We start from the raw sequence: 19,362 nt of genomic DNA, 5'->3' as shown, positions 1-19,362 counted from the left end.
TCATGCCGAAACTTCACAAACACACAAAACATGCTTTACTAATGCCCAACCATTCACAAACACACACCGCGTGGTGTGCAAAGGCAAAACATCATTCACAAAAGAATGCATATTGTTTGGCAAATAAGAAACATACCTAACAAACAAAAACAAACACGTCACTTCCTGTTGTACGGAAAAGGACGCTCACGCTCAATAAAAAAGCTCAGTTTTTTATTACTGGAGCTTTAAACTTCTTGTGACTATTCTTGACCATAGTTTGTTATTACAACTCTGCAAGAGAGTGCTGAGATTTGGACCAGGAAGTGGACTAAACCCACCAAAACAAACGTATAATTGGAGCCGACAGCCGTTATAGGCAAGCTATCAAGCTATCAAGCTAGCCGCGGCTTTGACGGCTGCTCACGAAGCCGCACTCTGAAAACATCTTGAAGTCTTCTTGAGGAGAGATCTCCGGCTAACAAGGACTGGTGAGAGACACAAACTCACCTACACATACTGTACACATAAAAAGGAACATATTTCTTTAATTACAGAAAATATCCTTCAAGTACAAAAACTGAACAACCTTCAAGTACAAAAAAATAATTACAACTACGAGAAACTGTCACGTGACTTTTGGCACCATTTTACCATTGTCACGCAGAGCGGAGCCGTGGCCACCCACTGGCCATCTAGACATTTCAGGTATCAACTTATTGCCACCCCTATGTGAGTAATGGTCTCACCTTGGCCACCCCAGTGAAAAATGTCTGGCTCCGCCACTGCTGTCACGTGACTTTTGGCACAAATTTTCCGCCTTAGAGATCCACACACAACTGTTTTCAGATTCACAATGCGGTAAAGTTAGAAATATATTCACAGATTCAAACTTCTGGGACCAATAACTCCTAAGTTCCGAACGTTTCTTAGTCAGCAAACGATACCTCTTTCCAGCAGTGATGACAGACGAGATACAACCTATATTTCGGAATCAAAACAAGCAGCCCTCCGCAATATGACTTACATTGATCTCTCTGAGCAACCGGCAGCGAGACCACACCACAGGGGGACGTCTACAAATGTCGATACCGAAAAAAAAACATTAAACGATCGTTCAATAATTTTACTCCAGTGAATTGTAGTGCTTTTACATAAATTTGGGGAGTTTTATTGGCACTATCATTCAATCATTTAAAAATGTATTTATAAATATAAAAGCTAGTGTAAAAAGAAGCTAACCGCTGATATACAAACAATAAAAGAGTCTTCACCTGACAAATGATGAATGAAGAAGCCACATGGCACGGTGAAGGTGCGTCACGTCGCCAAATGTCGTAAAAAGCCTAAAAAAAACCCCCAGCAAAACCCAGCGCTATTCCTTATCTTGTGTGAAATCGTGCATGACGGTGGGTTAATGTTAAAACTTTAGCCCGGTTCAAAGGCATGTTTTCTCCCCCAAAATGTTGTGTGATTTGCATGATTAATTATTTGAACGTTAGTATAATAAAAGGCAAAATGGTGGCAGGGTGTGGCCTCTCCTGCGTGTGGCTCATTGCGGCTTTGATGCACTTTTTACACGTACGATACGTCTCCCAGCATGCATCAGCCTGGGCGCCAGCCAAAAACAGCACATCACCCAGCCTTCACTGCACCCCGGAGAGGACTTAGAGAGTTGGAGAATGTTGTTAGCGCGGCGAAGACGGATGCTTCTGACACACCCAAAGGAAAACATCCTCGCAAAGCAAAACAATGCAAAGGACCACAACAACGGTCTCTCAGCACAGTAACAGTCTCTAAATCTTACCGGTAGAATTAAGTGGGAACAGCAGTGATCCAGCACTGAACTATGTTTAAGTCTAAGTTATGCTATCAATGCTATAATGACCAAAAAGAACTAGATTGTCACTCTGTAGGCGCCACTATGGTTCTGGAGGGAAGGACACTTTGGACACGTTGATGTCATAGCGACTAAGACTGTATGTGTCCTCCTGTCTCCTGTTTTACGACGTCAACATGACGGTTATTTGACCACCATATGAAAAGTGATGCAGTCTCTGCAGACTAATGACTTATTGGTCATTTCAAGTGAGTGATTACTCATTAAACCTTTATCGTTTTAATTATTGAATTCAAAATTAAAATTTATTTTGATCTGTTTTATTGTGACTGTGAATGTTTGCCTATATGTGCCCTCCTGCGACTTCCAGGAGGTAGCCCGCCTCTCACCCAAAGTCAGTTGGGATAGGCTCCAGCATACCCCCGCGACAAGATAAATTAATTTAATTATTGTCATTTTTTTATTATTATTTTCATACATTTTAGATGGCAGGTAGTAGTATTATTATATTTTATGAATATTGTGATTATTAACTCATATTTTTATAAATCTGAACACTAAGCAGATTATTATCATCTTTATTTTTTCCCACCAAGACCCATCTCCATATTGTTTTAATTATGAAACAATTAAAACATTTTGTTTAACAATTGTTATTTTCTAACAATATTTTGATACCAATTTTACAGGGAAGATGGCAGAAAACTACGAAAAATGTATTTTTCAACATAGATGATTTTTAAACATGATATGTTATTGGAGTAAAGACATAGCTAACACTCACGCTCGTCTCACAGCGCCTCTGCTGGTTGCAGGAAAGTAATGCACTCTAGTTAGCCTCTGTTGCAAACACACAACCGACAGAATTTGTGGTAAAACCTCCATGAAACCATCGGTTAAGCAGGTTGTGCACCCTCCGACCAACGAGCAAATGAAAAGACGAGCACTAAGGGTGTAGATAATAAAAGGATGTAAGTAAGTGTATAAACAAAGCAAGCGATATCCTTTACGAGAGAAGCCGCGTGGTTAATATTTTAAAAGAAGCCTCGCGTGATGGATGTCCTCCTGCAGCGTCAATAGTAAGAGCCATTTGGGAGTAGCATCTGGTGGAGTGATAGCGTCTACAACGGAGGATGTGTGGCTCCATCGCCGGGCACCCCCGCCTCCCGGTCGCTCAAGCAGAACCGAGTCCGGTAAAAAAGACCTACGGAGGCGGGGTCGGGTTATTGGTTATTTCTTCTCGTCTTCACCTCTCTCTGACCGGAGCCGTCTGACAAGTCCCACTTGTCTTATACGGCTGAACGGAGAGGAGCAATGGCGCTTGCACAATGAGCGCCGCGGGTCCGACTCTCCGGCCAACCAAGGAGCGATCCGTTGGGTTATACGAGGCTCACGCTGCCCGACGCTATAAAGCACCTCTGTCGGCTCTTCTGGGCTTCCTCTCGTGGGGATGAGGCTTGGGTTTAACAATGCTACAAATGATTTCCCTGTGTGATCATGTCGGGTATTTAGGGACACACTTTCGGCCACACTGCCTGCTGTCGTCTCACTGAGGCTCAGTGACCCCCTCCCAGGCGTCCTGTTAACTTCTACACCACAACCCACAACACTCTCAAGACAAGAGAATCAACTTAGGAGGTCCAAGTCTGCTCAGAGAAGGTATTTTTCAAGTCTCACAGGGTCAAACAGTAGTGCAAGTGAGATAACTGTCAACACTGTTTGCCACAAAAGACATTTTAGTCCTAAAATGTCACCAAAACATTAGGTACACTGCAAACTGCAACCAATAATAATAAATACCAGTATATACTAAAACTGAAATTTTTAATAAAGGTCCTTGTGTTATGACGTCACTCACTCTCATAAATTATTAATACACTCATCCCTCCTTTATCGCTGTCAATCGGTTACAGACTCGACTGTGATAAGCGACTTTCAGTGAAGTAGGATTCATAATTAATAATTAGACAATTTTTGTATCATTTTGGCATAGGAAATCTGTTTACGATCTTCTAAATACAGTTTTTAACATTATTAGAGCCCTCTAGACATGAAATAACACCCCTATAGCACCCCAATATAACACCCCTGCCTCGATATCAACGTCGCTTTCATGGCAAAAATGTAAAAATGTGCTTGAATAAACAAACAGAGCTGCTTGAAAGGCAGCCACTCGGGGCGCCGTTGTTAATTCCACGACATAGATAGATAGATACTGTAGATAGATAGATAGATAGATAGATAGATAGATAGATAGATAGATAGATAGACAGATAGATAGATAGATAGATAGATAGATAGATAGATAGATAGATAGATAGATAGATAGATAGATAGATAGATAGATAGATAGATAGATAGATAGATAAACAGATAGATAGATAGATAGATAGATAGATAGATAGATAGATAGATAGATAGATAGATAGATAGATAGATAGATAGATAAACAGATAGATAGATAGATAGATAGATAGATAGATAGATAGATAGATAGATAGATAGATAGATAGATAGATAAATAGATAGATAGATAGATAGATAGATAGATAGACAGACAGACAGACAGACAGACAGACAGACAGACAGACAGACAGACAGACAGACAGATAGATAGATAGATAGATAGATAGATAGATAGATAGATAGATAGATAGATAGATAGATAGATAGATAGATAGATAGATAGATAAACAGATAGATAGATAGATAAATAAATAAATATGGAGCCAATCACATCAAATGTGTAGTGCAATATACATAATAAATAATACTACATAATAAGGTAATAAGGCCAGTCCAGTCCTTCCACGACAGGAGGTACAGTATGTCATTTTACACATATCGGTATCGGTTGACTTCGGAACCAGAAATTGAAAAAAAAAAAAAAGAAGCTGCGGCTGCAAATGACCCGCATTTTGGCTGTCACTGCTACAGCGCTTCCTAGTATACAGTAGCTACTGTAACTAGCTAGCTAGATGGAGACACATGGACTGTTTAAGCTGGACTAATTCTCCTATACTGTACATAATATTGCTTGTACTTACACGCGATGCGTACGTGCGCCTTGCGACTCTTGGTGGTCCCAGCGGAGCTCCATGCCACACACTGACACCAGTAATCTTCTGGTCCAAACAGCTCCTCCACCTGCTGCCTTGTTATTTCTATGCTGGCTTCTCTCACCACCAGACCTGCAAAACACAGCAACATTACTTGCGAAGGAGCATATCAGAACATACCAGAAGGAATACAGCAGCTTTGCTGTAATGTGTACCTTTTACGCTCACCGTTAACGTCTTGGCTAGCAATGCCGCTAGCCTGCGGACTCATTTACAACTCATTTACAATTTACAGAACAATTATGGATACATACATCTACTGTATAACGAAAATAAAACAACTAAAACCGCAATTTCTGTCATAAAAGTAACTCAAATGAGGTGTCAAAGCAAAGAGAGGGGTGGGGCACAGGTATATAAACAGGACAACGGGACGTAACTGCTGTTGCAGTGCGTTCTGGGAAATACAGTTCTGTATCCAGTTGAAGTAGAGTGAGGCGCTCTGATAGATAAAAGATATTGTATTATGCCCCCCCCCCAAAAAATACAAAGAAAAATGTACGAATAATTGTTATAAATAATAAAAAAAGAATTACTTTAATAATAGTACAATGTTCCATACTAGTAGTAATAATAGTAGACAACGAGACAACAAAATATACTGTAGTATAAGTAGCACGTGTACATTTTGGCCTTTAAATTTGTAAGAGTAATTAACACCTACGCGTCATGGCAAGCCACGCCTCTCTGTTATGACGACTCCCCACAAAGTCTGACGCTCTTTTCTAACTTTATTCCGACCTGAACACATCAACATCATATATGTATCTCCAGCTCACAAACACGTCTCTACGTAGTCCGTTCAGCCTGGGAACGACACTTCCTCGTTGTCACTCGACCACCGCAAGATGCATTCATGGACACCCCGAACATAACAACAAGCTATTTATTGTGCACATACGTGAGGTAATCAGAAAGTCGATACGTGGATATTCTTATCACTCGCTTTGCAACTCTTAATGCAGAAGTACAATTTGCTGCATTTGAGTATGCTCGGAACATCAACTCAAAACATGCGAATTCAAGTTGAGTCGAGTGTTGTCTTTGAACGCAACCCCTCATTGCTCATAATAACACGGTTAAGGTGTGATTCAAACGTTCTTCTGCTATTAAAGAAATTAGTGTTACGTACGTAAACCGTTTTTCTCGACATGTGTGCTAGCTTTTATCTTGATTTAAATGTTCAATTAATTTGGAGCTGTTCATACATAGAAGATATATATCATCCTGTCCTGTCCTTTATCTTTCTTTCAATAAAATACAGTAAAAATGGGCATACGTCAGATGTAGTTGCATATAGTTGTCATTGGCGATTAATCATAATGAATTAATTTGAAAACTGTGATTAATCTGATTAAAATTTGTAATCATTTGACAGCCCTAATATAAAAATATATACAACATAGAAAAGAGGTAATTATCTCAAAGCACACTTTTGCATTTAGTGTACACTATGTAGGAGAATTGCTACTTTGCACAGGCACAAAATATCTGCTTGATCAGAAATAAGTATGGCGGGTTTAAAGTAGCTTTACCCCCTCTAAGAAGAGTTCAAGTAAGTAGTATAGAGGAGGGCGTAGAGGAAGGTTGACCTGGAGATAAGTGAGGAATAGATTTAATATATGGTGTACATTCTTAAAGTAGGCAAAGAGTAAAAAAAAAAAAAAAAAGGTTCAGTTGAGCTGAGCAAATGTTTTTGGCATAAAAGAATGACGAGGAGGAATAAGAAGCGACTGGTTAAGTACACAGACTAGAGAGGAAGATTAAGAAGTGTGCAAGGCCAAATGAAAAGTTCAACTCCAAAGGAGATAAAAGATGGCTTTTGGGGAAAAGTACGCCGCAAGAAGGGATGGATGACTTGGGCGTGGGCGGACAAAAACGGTCCGAGCGAGGATCTCTGCGGTTTATCATCATCATCTCCACGAGGACTCCCAACAGAATCTGGCTTTTCGCTTCTAGCTGAGAAGTTCTAACAGCTGAGGCAAAGGGGACTGAGAGCGAGGAGAAAGCCTATAGAATTAAAGACAAACCCTCAGGGATGCAAGACAAGCGAGCCAGAGATCAAATAGCGATGACACGGACGATGGAAGGTGGAAAACAAGCAATAATTGAGTGCCAAAAGCCAAAGAGTAGCAAGACAAAATCTGAGGGAGGCTAGGGGTGATTAGAAGCAGCGAGGAGCTGAACTGAGGCTGAAAAGACAGCGTGAGTGCACTTGTGGGAAAAGTGGCAGGTCAGTCAAGAAGTAAAGCATCACATAAATATACAGTCTGTCGCATTTTTACCACAGTGTCTCTTCTCATGGGAAATACTATAGAACGAACATTATTGTCGAAATGAATAATTGTAGCTTACTCCAGTCAAGCATGGTGGTGATAGCATCATAGTCTGGGGCTGTACGAGTGCTGCTGGCACTGGGGAGCTGCGGTTCAATGAGGGGAAACATGGACTGTGGCGTTCTGAAGTGGAAACTTGGCCATATGGAGGTTTTCTAACATAGGGAGCCCAAGTGTAGGTCCTATGACGACGGAATTGGCCAGTACAAACAGAATCTCCTGTTAAACGAGGAAATTGACAAAAAGTGAATAAAAAGCTGTCATCATGAGGAAAAGGAACGTTTGTGTGGGGAAGTATGTCCCCGGGGGACCGCTCCATCGTGGCGGAATCTCATCACAAACACGAACAGGCCCTCTTCCGAAGTAAACATGTCAAAACGGCGACCTGAAACACCGGAGACAGCTGGCAAAAAACCCCTCTGATACTCCTCGAGCTGGGTTAGCTTCGTTTAGGCTGCGTGTGTGCGACTCAGGCCGCATGAGTGTGTTTACACTGTGTTGTGTTTTACCGCTTGTTAATGTAACCGAGCGTTTTACAATGCCCGCCGACATCGTGCGAGCTCTGAGTGAAATAAAGGCGAGAGACTACTCCAAAGCATCTGAAGTATTGAGAGGAAATAAAATGCCTTCTGAAATGTGAGGTGTGTACTCACTTAATACATAAAAAAGTCCTTCCACCCATGTGAGCATCAAATCATTCATTCTGAAAACAACAGAAGACAACTCTAAAATTTCTGCTTCGTGAGAGCAGCAAATTGACTCAACTATTTTGTGCTAGTGAGTGCCTCCGGTGATGAGGCACACTCACGCTGCATGACAAGCCGCTATTTCTCAAGGCTAAAAGCAACGGAAGTTTGAGCTTTACGAAGCCAAAGGTCATACTTGTCACAATGTCAGCTTCATTTTCTCATTTCCACAACTTCAATTACAGCGATAAAAAAACAAAAACAACGTTATTATTATTATGCGTGACTGGAACAGGGAGGAGAGCTAATAATGTTTGTGGTGGAAGGAGCAGACGTGTCACACTGCAAGATAAGAGAGAGCACACATGCTTGACGACTGGTCTGGTCTGGAACACCAAACCTCAAAAGGAATTGTGCACTTACAGGGCTGATCATGAAAAAAAGGGAGTGATTGTGTCAGTCCGTGGATTCAAAACATACGATCAAATGACAAGAATGAAAACAAAATGCAGTTTTTAAATGAAACTTTTTATTATTCAGGGGGGAAAAAATACAAACCTACATGGCCCTGTGTGAAAAAGTGATTGCCCCCCTTGTTAAAAGCAATTTTAGCAGTTATAAGGCAATTTCTAAACTTTGGGACTCCAGTGAACCACAGTGAGAGCCATTACCCACAAATGGAACAGTGGTCAACCTTCCCAGGACTGTCCGGCCAACCAAAATGACCCCAAGAGCGCAGCGACGACCCATCCAAGAGGTCACAAAAGACCCCACAACAACATTCAAAGAACTGCAGGCCTCACTTGCCTCAGTTAAGGTCAGTGTTCATGACTCCACTATAAGAAAGACACTGGGCAAAAACAGCCTGCATGGCAGAGTTCCAAGACCAAAACCACTGCTGAACAAAAAGAACACTAAGGCTCGTCTCAATTTTGCCAGAAAACATCTTGATACAATACTGTGGTCTGACGAGAACAAAAGTTGAACTTTTTGGAAGGTCCCATTACATCTGGTGTAAATGTAACACTGGATTTCAGAAAAAGAACATCATCCCAACAGTAAAATATGGTGGTGGTAGTGTGATGTCTGGTACTGTTTTGCTGCTTCAGGACCTGTAAGACTTGCTGTGAAGGAGAATATCCGGCCATCTGTTGGTGACCTCAAGCTGAAACCAACTTGGGTTCTGCAGCAGGACGATGATCCAAAACACACCAGCAAGTCCACCTCTGAATGGCTGAAGAAAAACAAAATGAAGACTTTGGAGTGGCCTAGTCCAAGTCCTGACCTGAATCCTATTGAGATGCTGTGGCATGACCTTGAAAAGGCCCTTCATGCTGGAAAAGCCTCCAATGTGGCTGAATGACAACAATTCTGCAAAGATGAGTGGGCCAAAATTCCTCCACAGCGGTTTAAGAGACTCATTGCAAGTTACGGCAAACGCTCGATTGCAGTTGTTGCTGCTAAGGGGGGCCCAACCACTTATTAGCTTTAGGGGGCAATTTAGCTTTCGATTTTTTGAAACATTAAAGTGTGACAAACATGCAAATAAAACAAGAAATCAGGAAGGGGGTACTTTTTCACACCACTGTAATTGTATATGCTAAATTGTAAAAAAGGGCAAATAGTCCCCTTTGTTTGCTGACACAAAGTTAGCATTGCTCGACTAAGTTATCAGCAGTTTAAACAAAAGTGCCACCTCGCGTTGCATTGTGTCTTCTTGTATTTGAATGTGGGACGTGAAGCGTTGCTATGAGGAGACAAGGACGGAATTGAGGGTTTCTGTAGCGTGACTGAAGTTCCCATCAGGAGAACTCACTTGCTGTCAGCTCGGGAAGTTTGAGGAAAGATACGTAGATGGGGGGGTGGGGGGTGGGGGAGTAAAATCAAGACGAGCAGATACTGTCACAAACATTTCCATCAATCACACACAAGGCGTCAACGTTTCTTTCACTATATGAGCGTGTTGTGAATTCTTGTATCAAAGTGCAACAGGAGTCAACTATGGACTTTGATACCTTGACATCAACATGCAACTATTTTGGTAAGGGTATGCTAGTTTTGTAAATGCTATGAAGTACTACGTCTAAGAATACATTTGTTGTGTTTTTTTATGAGAAGGTAGCAGGAAAACATGTCTGTGTATTCCACCACATCACCTGTCTTGATAACATCATCCATCCATTTTCTATGCCGCTTGTCCTAATTGGGGTCGCGGGGGTATGCTGGGCTGGTATGCCAGCTAACTCCAGGCGGGGTTCACCCAGGCCTGGTCACCAGCCAATGGCAGGGCACATATAGACAAACGACCATTCACACTCACATTCATACCTATGGACAATTTAGAATCTCCAGGTAACCCAGTGGTTCTCAATTATTTTCTTTGAACTCAGGTCTTCCTGATCTCCTGACCAACATGCTAACCACTAGGCTTGATAACACTCACACTAAAATACAACAAAATCGAATTATTTTTCATATTGGATTATTATTATCATTATTATTACTCTTCTGGATTACCCACGTTAAATAAAATAAAAATGAAATAAAATAATACATTTGATAAATAATACTTATTAACTGTATTTCTTCTATAAAAATGAGATGAAACAATACAAATTCAAAAATACAAACAATTATACAAAAATGAATAAATATATTGGTATAAGATGAATAAATAATATCAAGCAAAGAAACCCATAAACCCTGGTCCATGTTTGAATACCTACTATGTAGTGTGTGTGTGTGTGCGTGTGTTGATATGTGTGTGTCCCCTTGTGTCTCCAAATACGCAGTGAACCAGGACATTCTACAACACACTAAAGGCATGCATCTGTCTCAACATGAAACAATATCTCCGTCCCACACGCTGATGGGGGTGGGCCCATAAATCCTGATGGTTGTTAATAACGTAAACTGTAGCGATGGTCAGGGATAAGAGGGAGGGAGTAGGGAGAGGGGAGCGGGCCAAAAGACGTAAAAGGTAAGGAGGCGAGTGATGGCAGGAAGAGAAACATTAGCAGGAAGGGACAAAGAGAAAGAGAGGGAGAGCAGAAGGTAAAGATGAGAAGAAATCAATAAATGCGATGGCAGCAAAGGAGGACAGGAGGTCACAAATCACGTCAGCCAACACTCCTCTGTGAGTGTGTGTGTGTGTGTGTGTGTGTGTGTGTGTGTGTGTGTGTGAATGAGAAGATGCAGGTCGAAGCTAATAATTCACACTGTGACTAATGGAGACAAAGTAAGTATGAGAGGACACAAGCTGCCATTAGTCCACTCGGATGCAAATGGAGATGTACGCAGGTCGCAACGCACCCTTCACAAAGCAACAGGGGGCGCTGTAATCCCAAACCTGGGGGCACGAGCATGAAGCACAAAACGACCATATACCCTGGAAATGATGGTAATTGTATTTTTAGAGTGTGCCGAGGGGCAATAAAAAAACAGCCGCAGGCCGTAATTGGCCCACGGGCCACAGTTTGGACACCCTGATTGAAATAAATATCTCTCTGACAATGGTAGTGTCAAAAGAGAGCATTATTAGCTTTTAAAAGATGACATTTTTGCACTGGATGTCACCAGATGGTGTAGGTGTGCCCAATGAAGTGGTCGCCCAAATGCAGCAAATATTAATATGGAAATCCAAGTCTATATATAACGCATTCGCAATGATCAGGATGTACTGGAGAGCTTAAGTGTCCCCCGAGCGGTATGCGGCGTGCAGCTAATCCATTTTTTATTAACATGACATCATGATTGCTTTGCACTAAATGAATTAAAAATGAATAGAAACATCCTTCACTGAAAACATTTAAAAACCAAATTCATGGTTTTTTGTTTTTTTTTCCTGGCTTGATGCTTATTTCATGCGAGCGGAATGGAAAAACAAATTTATTTATTTAGGTCCATGAAGTCAAGTAGATGTCTGCGTATTGCAATGGTCCTCAGTGGAATCCACAGGTCCTTAATGAGACACAACGTTTTCCTCCATGATGCTGCTGTCTGGGAGCTGATGGTTAGCAAATGAGCGACTGATGGGGGAATAATAAATGAAGAGCAGGTGCCCATGAAGTCTGTAATGAATGCTGAAGATGAGGAGGAGGAGAAGGTAAAAAAAAAAAGAAAAAAGAAGACATGATAGGAGACAAAAGACGGCAGGAATGATTAGTGCAAGCTGGCTGCCATCCAGATATTATTATTCCTGCTTTGGACACATCCTGATGTCTCTATTAGAGCTGCATAATAAGATGGGCAATTAAGATGAGTCAGTGTACACAACATTAGGTACACCTGCTCCGTCTATTGAGATACAATGCCCTCTAAAAACATAATCATGCTGGGTTATGATTGACACTCTCATTTTGCAATCTGTTTATTATTGTGGCGGCTGTAGAAGAGTACTACATAGAGTACTCCTGTCTCTCGTACTTTATTTTGACCGTAGGTAAGATACTTGTATATGCAGTATTTTGTTATTTAATGTTTCAACTCTATGCTACCAAAAAGACGTTATTTTCACTTTATTTTTAAGTTTATTCTCATAAAATTGCAATTCTTTTCTTTCTCTTAAAGGGATAGTTCAGACTTTTTGACATGAAGTTGTATGACATCCCCATCAGCAGCGGACTGGATCAACAGTGACTTAACGCCCCGTTTGGTCCCGCGAGTCCAGTTCTGGTGGGATTTCCGTGATGAGGAATGTAGTTCTGCTTCGTTGCTGGGTCATTTAAGTAAAGAGTTTGGCCTCTCAAAACAATATGCGTCGAAAAGAGTAATATATTTGCATCATAAAAGTGCCTCCTCAAAAAAGTCAGACCTCACAAATTTGTCTCCCACCACGTCCCTGCGCAGTGTCGCCTCTCCGTGTGTGTATGTGATAAAGACGCTCGCATCTTCTTAACATGAACTGCTCTCAGGCCGAATCCATTGGAGAAGAGTTGCATCAGCACCTCCTTTAGCCTCTTGCCCCCCCAAAAAAGTAAAAAAAACCCATATAAATACATTGTCGGATTGGGTGTTCGGGTTTATAAAAACATATAACTACGTTTTTTGTACTGAAAGAGCTAATAAATGGAATATTTTCATAGTTATGGCATACAAAATCTTCTAAACATGTTTTTAACATTACTAGAGCCCTCTTGACGTGAAATAGCACCCCTACAGTCAGCTTTACATTTGTATTATCTATGTGGTAGATATAATCGGAGAAAATAGGACATATTAGACATGAATAAGATAACAGACTCACAGGTTAGCAGTTGTTTTCTGGACAGCGTGCTTCCTGCGGTGGCTATTGTCTCATCACTGTATTGTAATGGCGGCTTTAACTGGCTTTACACTCGTCTTTACAAACTGGCCAATGCTGATGAATAGAATGTACACAATAAGAACAATCCGATGAAGAATACCGATGAAGAAGTGTGCAAACAAGAGTGGGAAGAAGCTAAGAGACAGATGATGATCTACAGCTAAGTAGTGTCTACTGCAGCACATAGTTTGGTCTCTCTTTAAATCATGCTGAGACACAACAATCCTCTAAACACCAACTAGAACATTCTTTCTAGCTGTGTGTGTGTGTGTTATATTTGTGTGTGTGTGTGTGACAGCTGAATCAGTGGAAACATCAAGCTGGGCCATACTTCCTGTCTTGGCTTAAGCAGCCAGGACGCTAAATGATACACATGTGCATAAGCCGCACGCTTACACAGCAAAAACTCCTCTCAACATGGGGGTCGCTGTTTAATCCCCGATAGCGTCGTGTTGTTGTGCTGTACACGACGTTGGCAGCGCTCCAACACGTCACCGCAGACGCGATTAAAGCGTCCCGTGAAGGTGGTGGAGCAGCGCTGGGAGTGTGGCAGCCGTAATGCATCTAAATAATGGCTTTAACCTGTCGACTTTCAGACGCTCACGCATCCTGCAGACAGGCCGGGGATGCGTGTCACTAAAGACGGGTTTTTCCTTGCCTCTGTCGCCAAGGACAAAACCTTAGGACACCCACGGGTGGCATTTCTTCTACTAGAGGGTGAACATTTACCAAAACATGCGCCCCTACTGTGATGCATGTGCTATTGTTTTTGGCCCACATGCACATGGCGTATGTGGTGGTGGCGCTGTTATTAAACCCCACAAGTGGGATTGACTTGAAATTTCTCACACAGCTCATCGCGCCACTGTAACCTTTGGGTGTTTAACTGAATCCCCACCACATTTGGCACACACCTTTAGGGGACTAACAAGCACATATGTGTAAAATTTGAGCGAGATGGTTTGAAAAACATGGCCGCCATCAAGCAAAATGTATTGCAGGGCAAGGGCGGTACTTGGCAACTTATTGTGCGTAAGTACCGGGTGTCCAAAGTGCGGCATTTTGACCACAACCCATAGGGGGTGCCGTAAATATCAATCTGTATGTATCTGACATTCCTTACCCGAGTTCTCGTCTACCCGTTCCTCCACAGTGTGGTCCTTCTGGTGGACCCACTCGCTGTTGCACTTGAAGTAAATCTGAGTGGCGGGTGTGGCCTTGCAGTACAGGTTGACGGGCTTGTTCTTGACGATGTAGCCTTCCTCAGGCTCAAACAAGAAGTGCGGCAAGGGCTCCGGAGGGTCGGACGGAAAGGTTTCGGGAAGCTCGCTCAGGCTGAGGAAGTCGTCGTCGTCTCGCACTGTGGACGGGAGAAAAAAAGGACAGGAATGATTTTAAAAAGTAGGCTTTGTCACCTTGATGGAGTCTTCTGGTGTTCAATAAGTGTGTTCTATGCATTTTGCTTGCTAGCTTCCTTCGTTGCAAGCGAACAATGGCAACTGAAGAGCGACGAGGAGGGTTCTAGGGCTGAACTTAATCTACGAAGAACGGCAACGTCAAGCTAGCGGGAGGGTTTGCCTCAATGCAGCAGCATAATCGAGGCTTTTTACAGTTTTTTATGGCCGTCCAATTACTCGCCTTTATTTGCCGCTAGTGGGTGGTCTCCATGGATTTACCATCCACTGCAAGTGCAGCCTTTATTGTCTAGATAGCTGGCAACGCAAGTGAGCAGCAAAATAACTGTATCATGGTGGTGGCAGTGTCATGGTCTCAGGCGGCACGAGTGATGGGGAGCTGCGGTTCAGTGAGGAAAAACATGAATTCCAACGTGTACTGTAGCATTTTGAAGCGGAAACCGGGCGTCTTGGCACTTTTCCAACATGATAACAGGTCCAAACACACCTCTAAGATGACAAATGTCTTGCTGAGAAAGCTGAAGGGGAAGGTGGTGCAGTGGCTAAGTATGGCTCCTCCAGAACCAAACCCAATAGAGCACCTGTGAAGCATACTCAAGCGTAAGGAAGGAAGATAGTAGGGTGCAAGGTGTGGAACATCCATTCATTCATCCATTCATGGTTCCTCTCAATGAGACAGCACTCGTGCAGCCCCAGACAGTGATGCTACCACCACCACGCCAGCTATTGAGAGAATTTTCAGTGGATAGTGAATCTATGCTGCTGTACAAGCAGTACACAGATTACTCTAAAGCGGCACCTGGTGGGTCGGGACCCAAAAGCGAGCCACAGATTCATTCTCGGTGGGTCGCAGTAAATCAAAAATGACATAAAAATATGTGAAATACAACTGATGACTGACTTATCGTGAGCAATATTTCGTCATCTTCCTCCTTCACATACATTGCATGCTTATAAGTGAAATATCTCATTCTGTGATCATTTCATATTTCATTTTTTCCATGCAGTTATCATGATCTACCTCATTTCCTCTCCAAAATGCCTTCATAAATTCCTCTAAAATGCATTTTGGACAGGTGTTTTAATGTGTCAAAAGGTGACAGGCGACTTTCAAAAACAAATACATTTACATGATTTGATTTAAATAAAAGTCTACAAAATAGAAATTAATAAACAAATGAAGGCATAAGTAAATAATAATACAAAAAATAATACAAAATACAAATAAAAAAATAAATCACTTAAATAACAGTGTAAAAAAAATGGCTTAAATAAAAGGGCAGAAAAACAATAAAAATAAACAAAACCTACATAAAAGCGTAAGAAATTGTAAAAATGCATACAAATTTAAAATGACCTAAATAAAAGTGTACAAAAATAATATAAATGATGAATGTTCTAAAGCATATATAAGTTGACTTTCTATGGTATTATATTATTATTCCACCCAGTCATTATCAAGTTTCCTTGGCCTTTCTGCACAAAAAACACACAGCTTTGGTCATTATTCCACACACACACACACACACACACACACAAAGTGTCTTTGGTGTGTGTCCTTATCTTGGCCAATGGTGGTGGCAGAGCAATGGGCTGGCAGCTATAAAAGCATCTTAGGTAAACCAACAGGACAAAAATAGCCAAAAGTGAGTAGGCTGCCTCCACTTTGATGTCACCAGGCTGACACTCGCTCTGCCTGTTCTCTAATTACTTTGCTGAGAGGAGGGAAAAATGGCGAGGTGTTTTTCGCAGCTTAATTTCATTATCTGCAGGGAACTGCTCTCCCACTCTTTGGCGTTCGGTGTCACGTTTGAGCGTTTCTTCGTTGCTACTGCTTACCCCACTCGCTTGCTTTTCACTTTGCCCTTATGTATGCTGCCACCCTCATCTGTCATTCAGCGCTGGGAGGCTCATTGCTCCGGAGTGACAGCTATAAATTATTGATCGCTAAAGGAAACATGATAGCCCCAGAAAGGGCCGGGTGGAATAGGGAACAGGCGGAGGAATTGATACAAAATTCCCTTTGTCTTTCAATCGCTTTCTGCACCATTTCCCCCCCCCCCCCAACCGTCAATCCTCCACTTGTTTCTCTCCTCTCCCCTCTTTCCTGATCCCCTGACAGAGTGAATTACAGACCCTCACAGCCCAGCTCATAAACGTCTTGCCTGAATGCTGTCATCAATAATGAATGGCTGTAACCCAACAATATCCAGGTTCGATTTATTGCACCTAGTAAATATTGCAGCGGGGCACAAAACCCCATTTATCCCCAAGCTCGTGGCGCTTCGCTTCAAAACACCTGCAGGAACACAAGCCATAAATACCAAGAACATCCACTGAGAATGGCTTCATCAGTGGCGGGCGGTCATCTTGGAGTGGAACTGACAACGCTTGTCATAACACGGTGACTACGTACTGTCTACTGGACTACAAACCACTGCAAAAAGCTAGTCAAAGGTCCTCTATATGACAGGACAGCTCTGCTGTTTTTAAGGACCCGCTGCAAAAACGCCAAAGGTCCTCTACATGACAAGAAGATCCTGCTGGTTTTAAAGAGTTACTGCAAACATGAAAATCAGCGATCATATATACAGAAGTTCACTCTGTTATTTTTATTTGACTGCAAACACACAAGTCCAAGATCATTTACAGTACGTGACAGGAGAGCTCTGCTGGTTTAAGGACCATACTGCAAAAACACCAAATGTCCTCTACATGACAAGAACGCCCTGCTGTTTTTAATGAGCTCCTGCAAAAATGCTAATCAGAGATCTTATATATGTATAAATATATATATATTGAAATATATATAGAAGAGCACTCTGCTATTTTTATTTAACTGCAAAAACACAAGTACAAGATCCTGTATATGACAGGAGAGTGCTGCTGTTTTCAAGGACTTACTCCAAAAAAGCCAATCAGTGATTCTATATATGTATAGCAGAAGTGCTCTGCTATTTTTAAGGACTTACTGCAAAAACACAAGTCAAAGAGCCTCTATTTGACAGGAGTGTTGTGCTGTTTTTAAGACACATTGCAAAAATTCTAGTGAAAAATACTCTATGACAGGAGAGCTTTGCTGTTTTTAAGGACCGATTGCAAAAACAATAGTCAAAGATCCTCTATATGACAGGACAGCCCTGCTGTTTTTGAGCACTTACTCCAGAAAAGCCAATCACAGATCCCATGTATGTATAACAGGACCGCTCTGCTATTTTTAAGGACTGACTGCAAAAACGCATATCAACGATCCTCTACGTGACAGGAGCGCCCTGCTGTGTGCAACAATTCTAGTGAAAAATACTCTCTACGACAGGTGAGCTTTGCTGTTTTTAAGGACCTACAGCAACAATCCTCTACAACAGTGGTTCTGAACAGGTTCGGCTGCGGGAAAAACCATCAGTGACCCAAACTGTGGAAATCTTTCAAATCAAACTTCTCAGATATCTTATATTTACAGGGACTGCTTGCAGAGGTGAGACACTTTCTCTTTCTTTCTATTTTTAGGCATCTCACGCAAGAGCACTAGTTAAATGTTCTCGATATGACAGGGGCACATTTTTCACATACATTTGCTCCTTTGTTGCCTGAAAATGCGCACAAGCAATTATACATCATTTCTAGGTCATCATACACCGCTGCCAAAGTTGCGGATTCAGCAGAGGCAGACCATCTAGCGTACATAAAAGAAGCATATGGGCGTACGCTACGCTACGCTACGCTACGCTATATGGACACTGTGCGGAGGAAGCATCCATACTGTGAACCGCACCGCAAAGCCCAACGTGGCCAAATAGGGTGAAAAAGCCGCTAGCGTTTGTGTGCTGTATGTTGAGCGTTTCACACGGGTGAGGACCTTGTGTTCCTGCTAAGTGGTCTGAGATGTGTATCGGCGCAGGAGCCGTGCAAGTCGTGAGATCATGCCTCTTAACGTCTTATCGGACCAGCTGCAAAAACATAAACCCAAGAAAAATACGAGAGAGATACTAAAACGCACACACTTGCCTTAAATAGTCATGCCCTGGTAACCACTACAGATAACACACATAGCTGCTGGTATTGCAGACACGCATTCTGACAAATTATTAGTCACACGTTCACATACATAACACACAAAGTGCCCTGGAACCCCCTGCCACCCAATCCTGTTGTGGTGTGATGGATGGCAGGATTGCTATTGTTTTGGTTGCTGAGTTGTATTACCGCTGCATCTATTACGAGGAAAATGCAAAAGAAGCGGACACGTTTTAATGAAACCTGCAGATGAATAAAGATTACATTTGGAACAGATTTATTTAACACCAATATCAGACTCCCACCGTGACTACTATCCATCTGCTTTAATACATTCCTCCCTTCCCTCATTATTATCTGACATTAGCACTCTTTGGGAAAAAAAACATAAAACCGTAGCTCTTCATCTTCCACTGTGGATTTTCACTCTCTTTACTCATCTGGTATTCAAATATTCATGCTTTGATAGTTATAAAAGTGCGTGTAGGTTTTTGTTTACCTGCTTTGGCCCGAGGCGCTACCTTGAATCCGCTGAGAGTGTCTAAACGTATGCAAAATATGATCAAATATCATCATTAGCGCAATTTACAGTACTAATGTGCCTTTAATGACGTTCTCGTCGTAATAGGCACCCGTTCAACAGTTTTACATCTCTTATTGAACTCTTG

At 41.9% G+C, this 19,362-nt stretch overlaps 1 protein-coding gene across 3 annotated transcripts in view; it reads right to left on the bottom strand.

Annotated features, from left to right (window-relative positions):
- The window catches only part of unc5ca (unc-5 netrin receptor Ca), a 227,900-nt gene that overhangs the window by 91,775 nt on the left and 116,763 nt on the right, over window positions 1-19,362 (bottom strand). For all 3 annotated transcript variants that reach the window (XM_054773508.1, XM_054773510.1, XM_054773509.1), the window contains exons 2-3: window positions 14,389-14,625; window positions 4,867-5,010 (exon numbers count right to left, since the gene is read on the bottom strand). In XM_054773508.1, the coding sequence (XP_054629483.1) occupies window positions 4,867-5,010; window positions 14,389-14,625 (381 nt within the window). The remainder of the gene's footprint in view (window positions 1-4,866; window positions 5,011-14,388; window positions 14,626-19,362) is intronic.

The sequence above is a fragment of the Dunckerocampus dactyliophorus genome, chromosome 4 (genome assembly GCF_027744805.1).
Source record: "Dunckerocampus dactyliophorus isolate RoL2022-P2 chromosome 4, RoL_Ddac_1.1, whole genome shotgun sequence".
Lineage (NCBI taxonomy): Eukaryota > Metazoa > Chordata > Actinopteri > Syngnathiformes > Syngnathidae > Dunckerocampus > Dunckerocampus dactyliophorus.
Note: the sequence above shows the minus strand (reverse complement) of the source record. Positions and strands in the feature narration are given on the sequence as shown.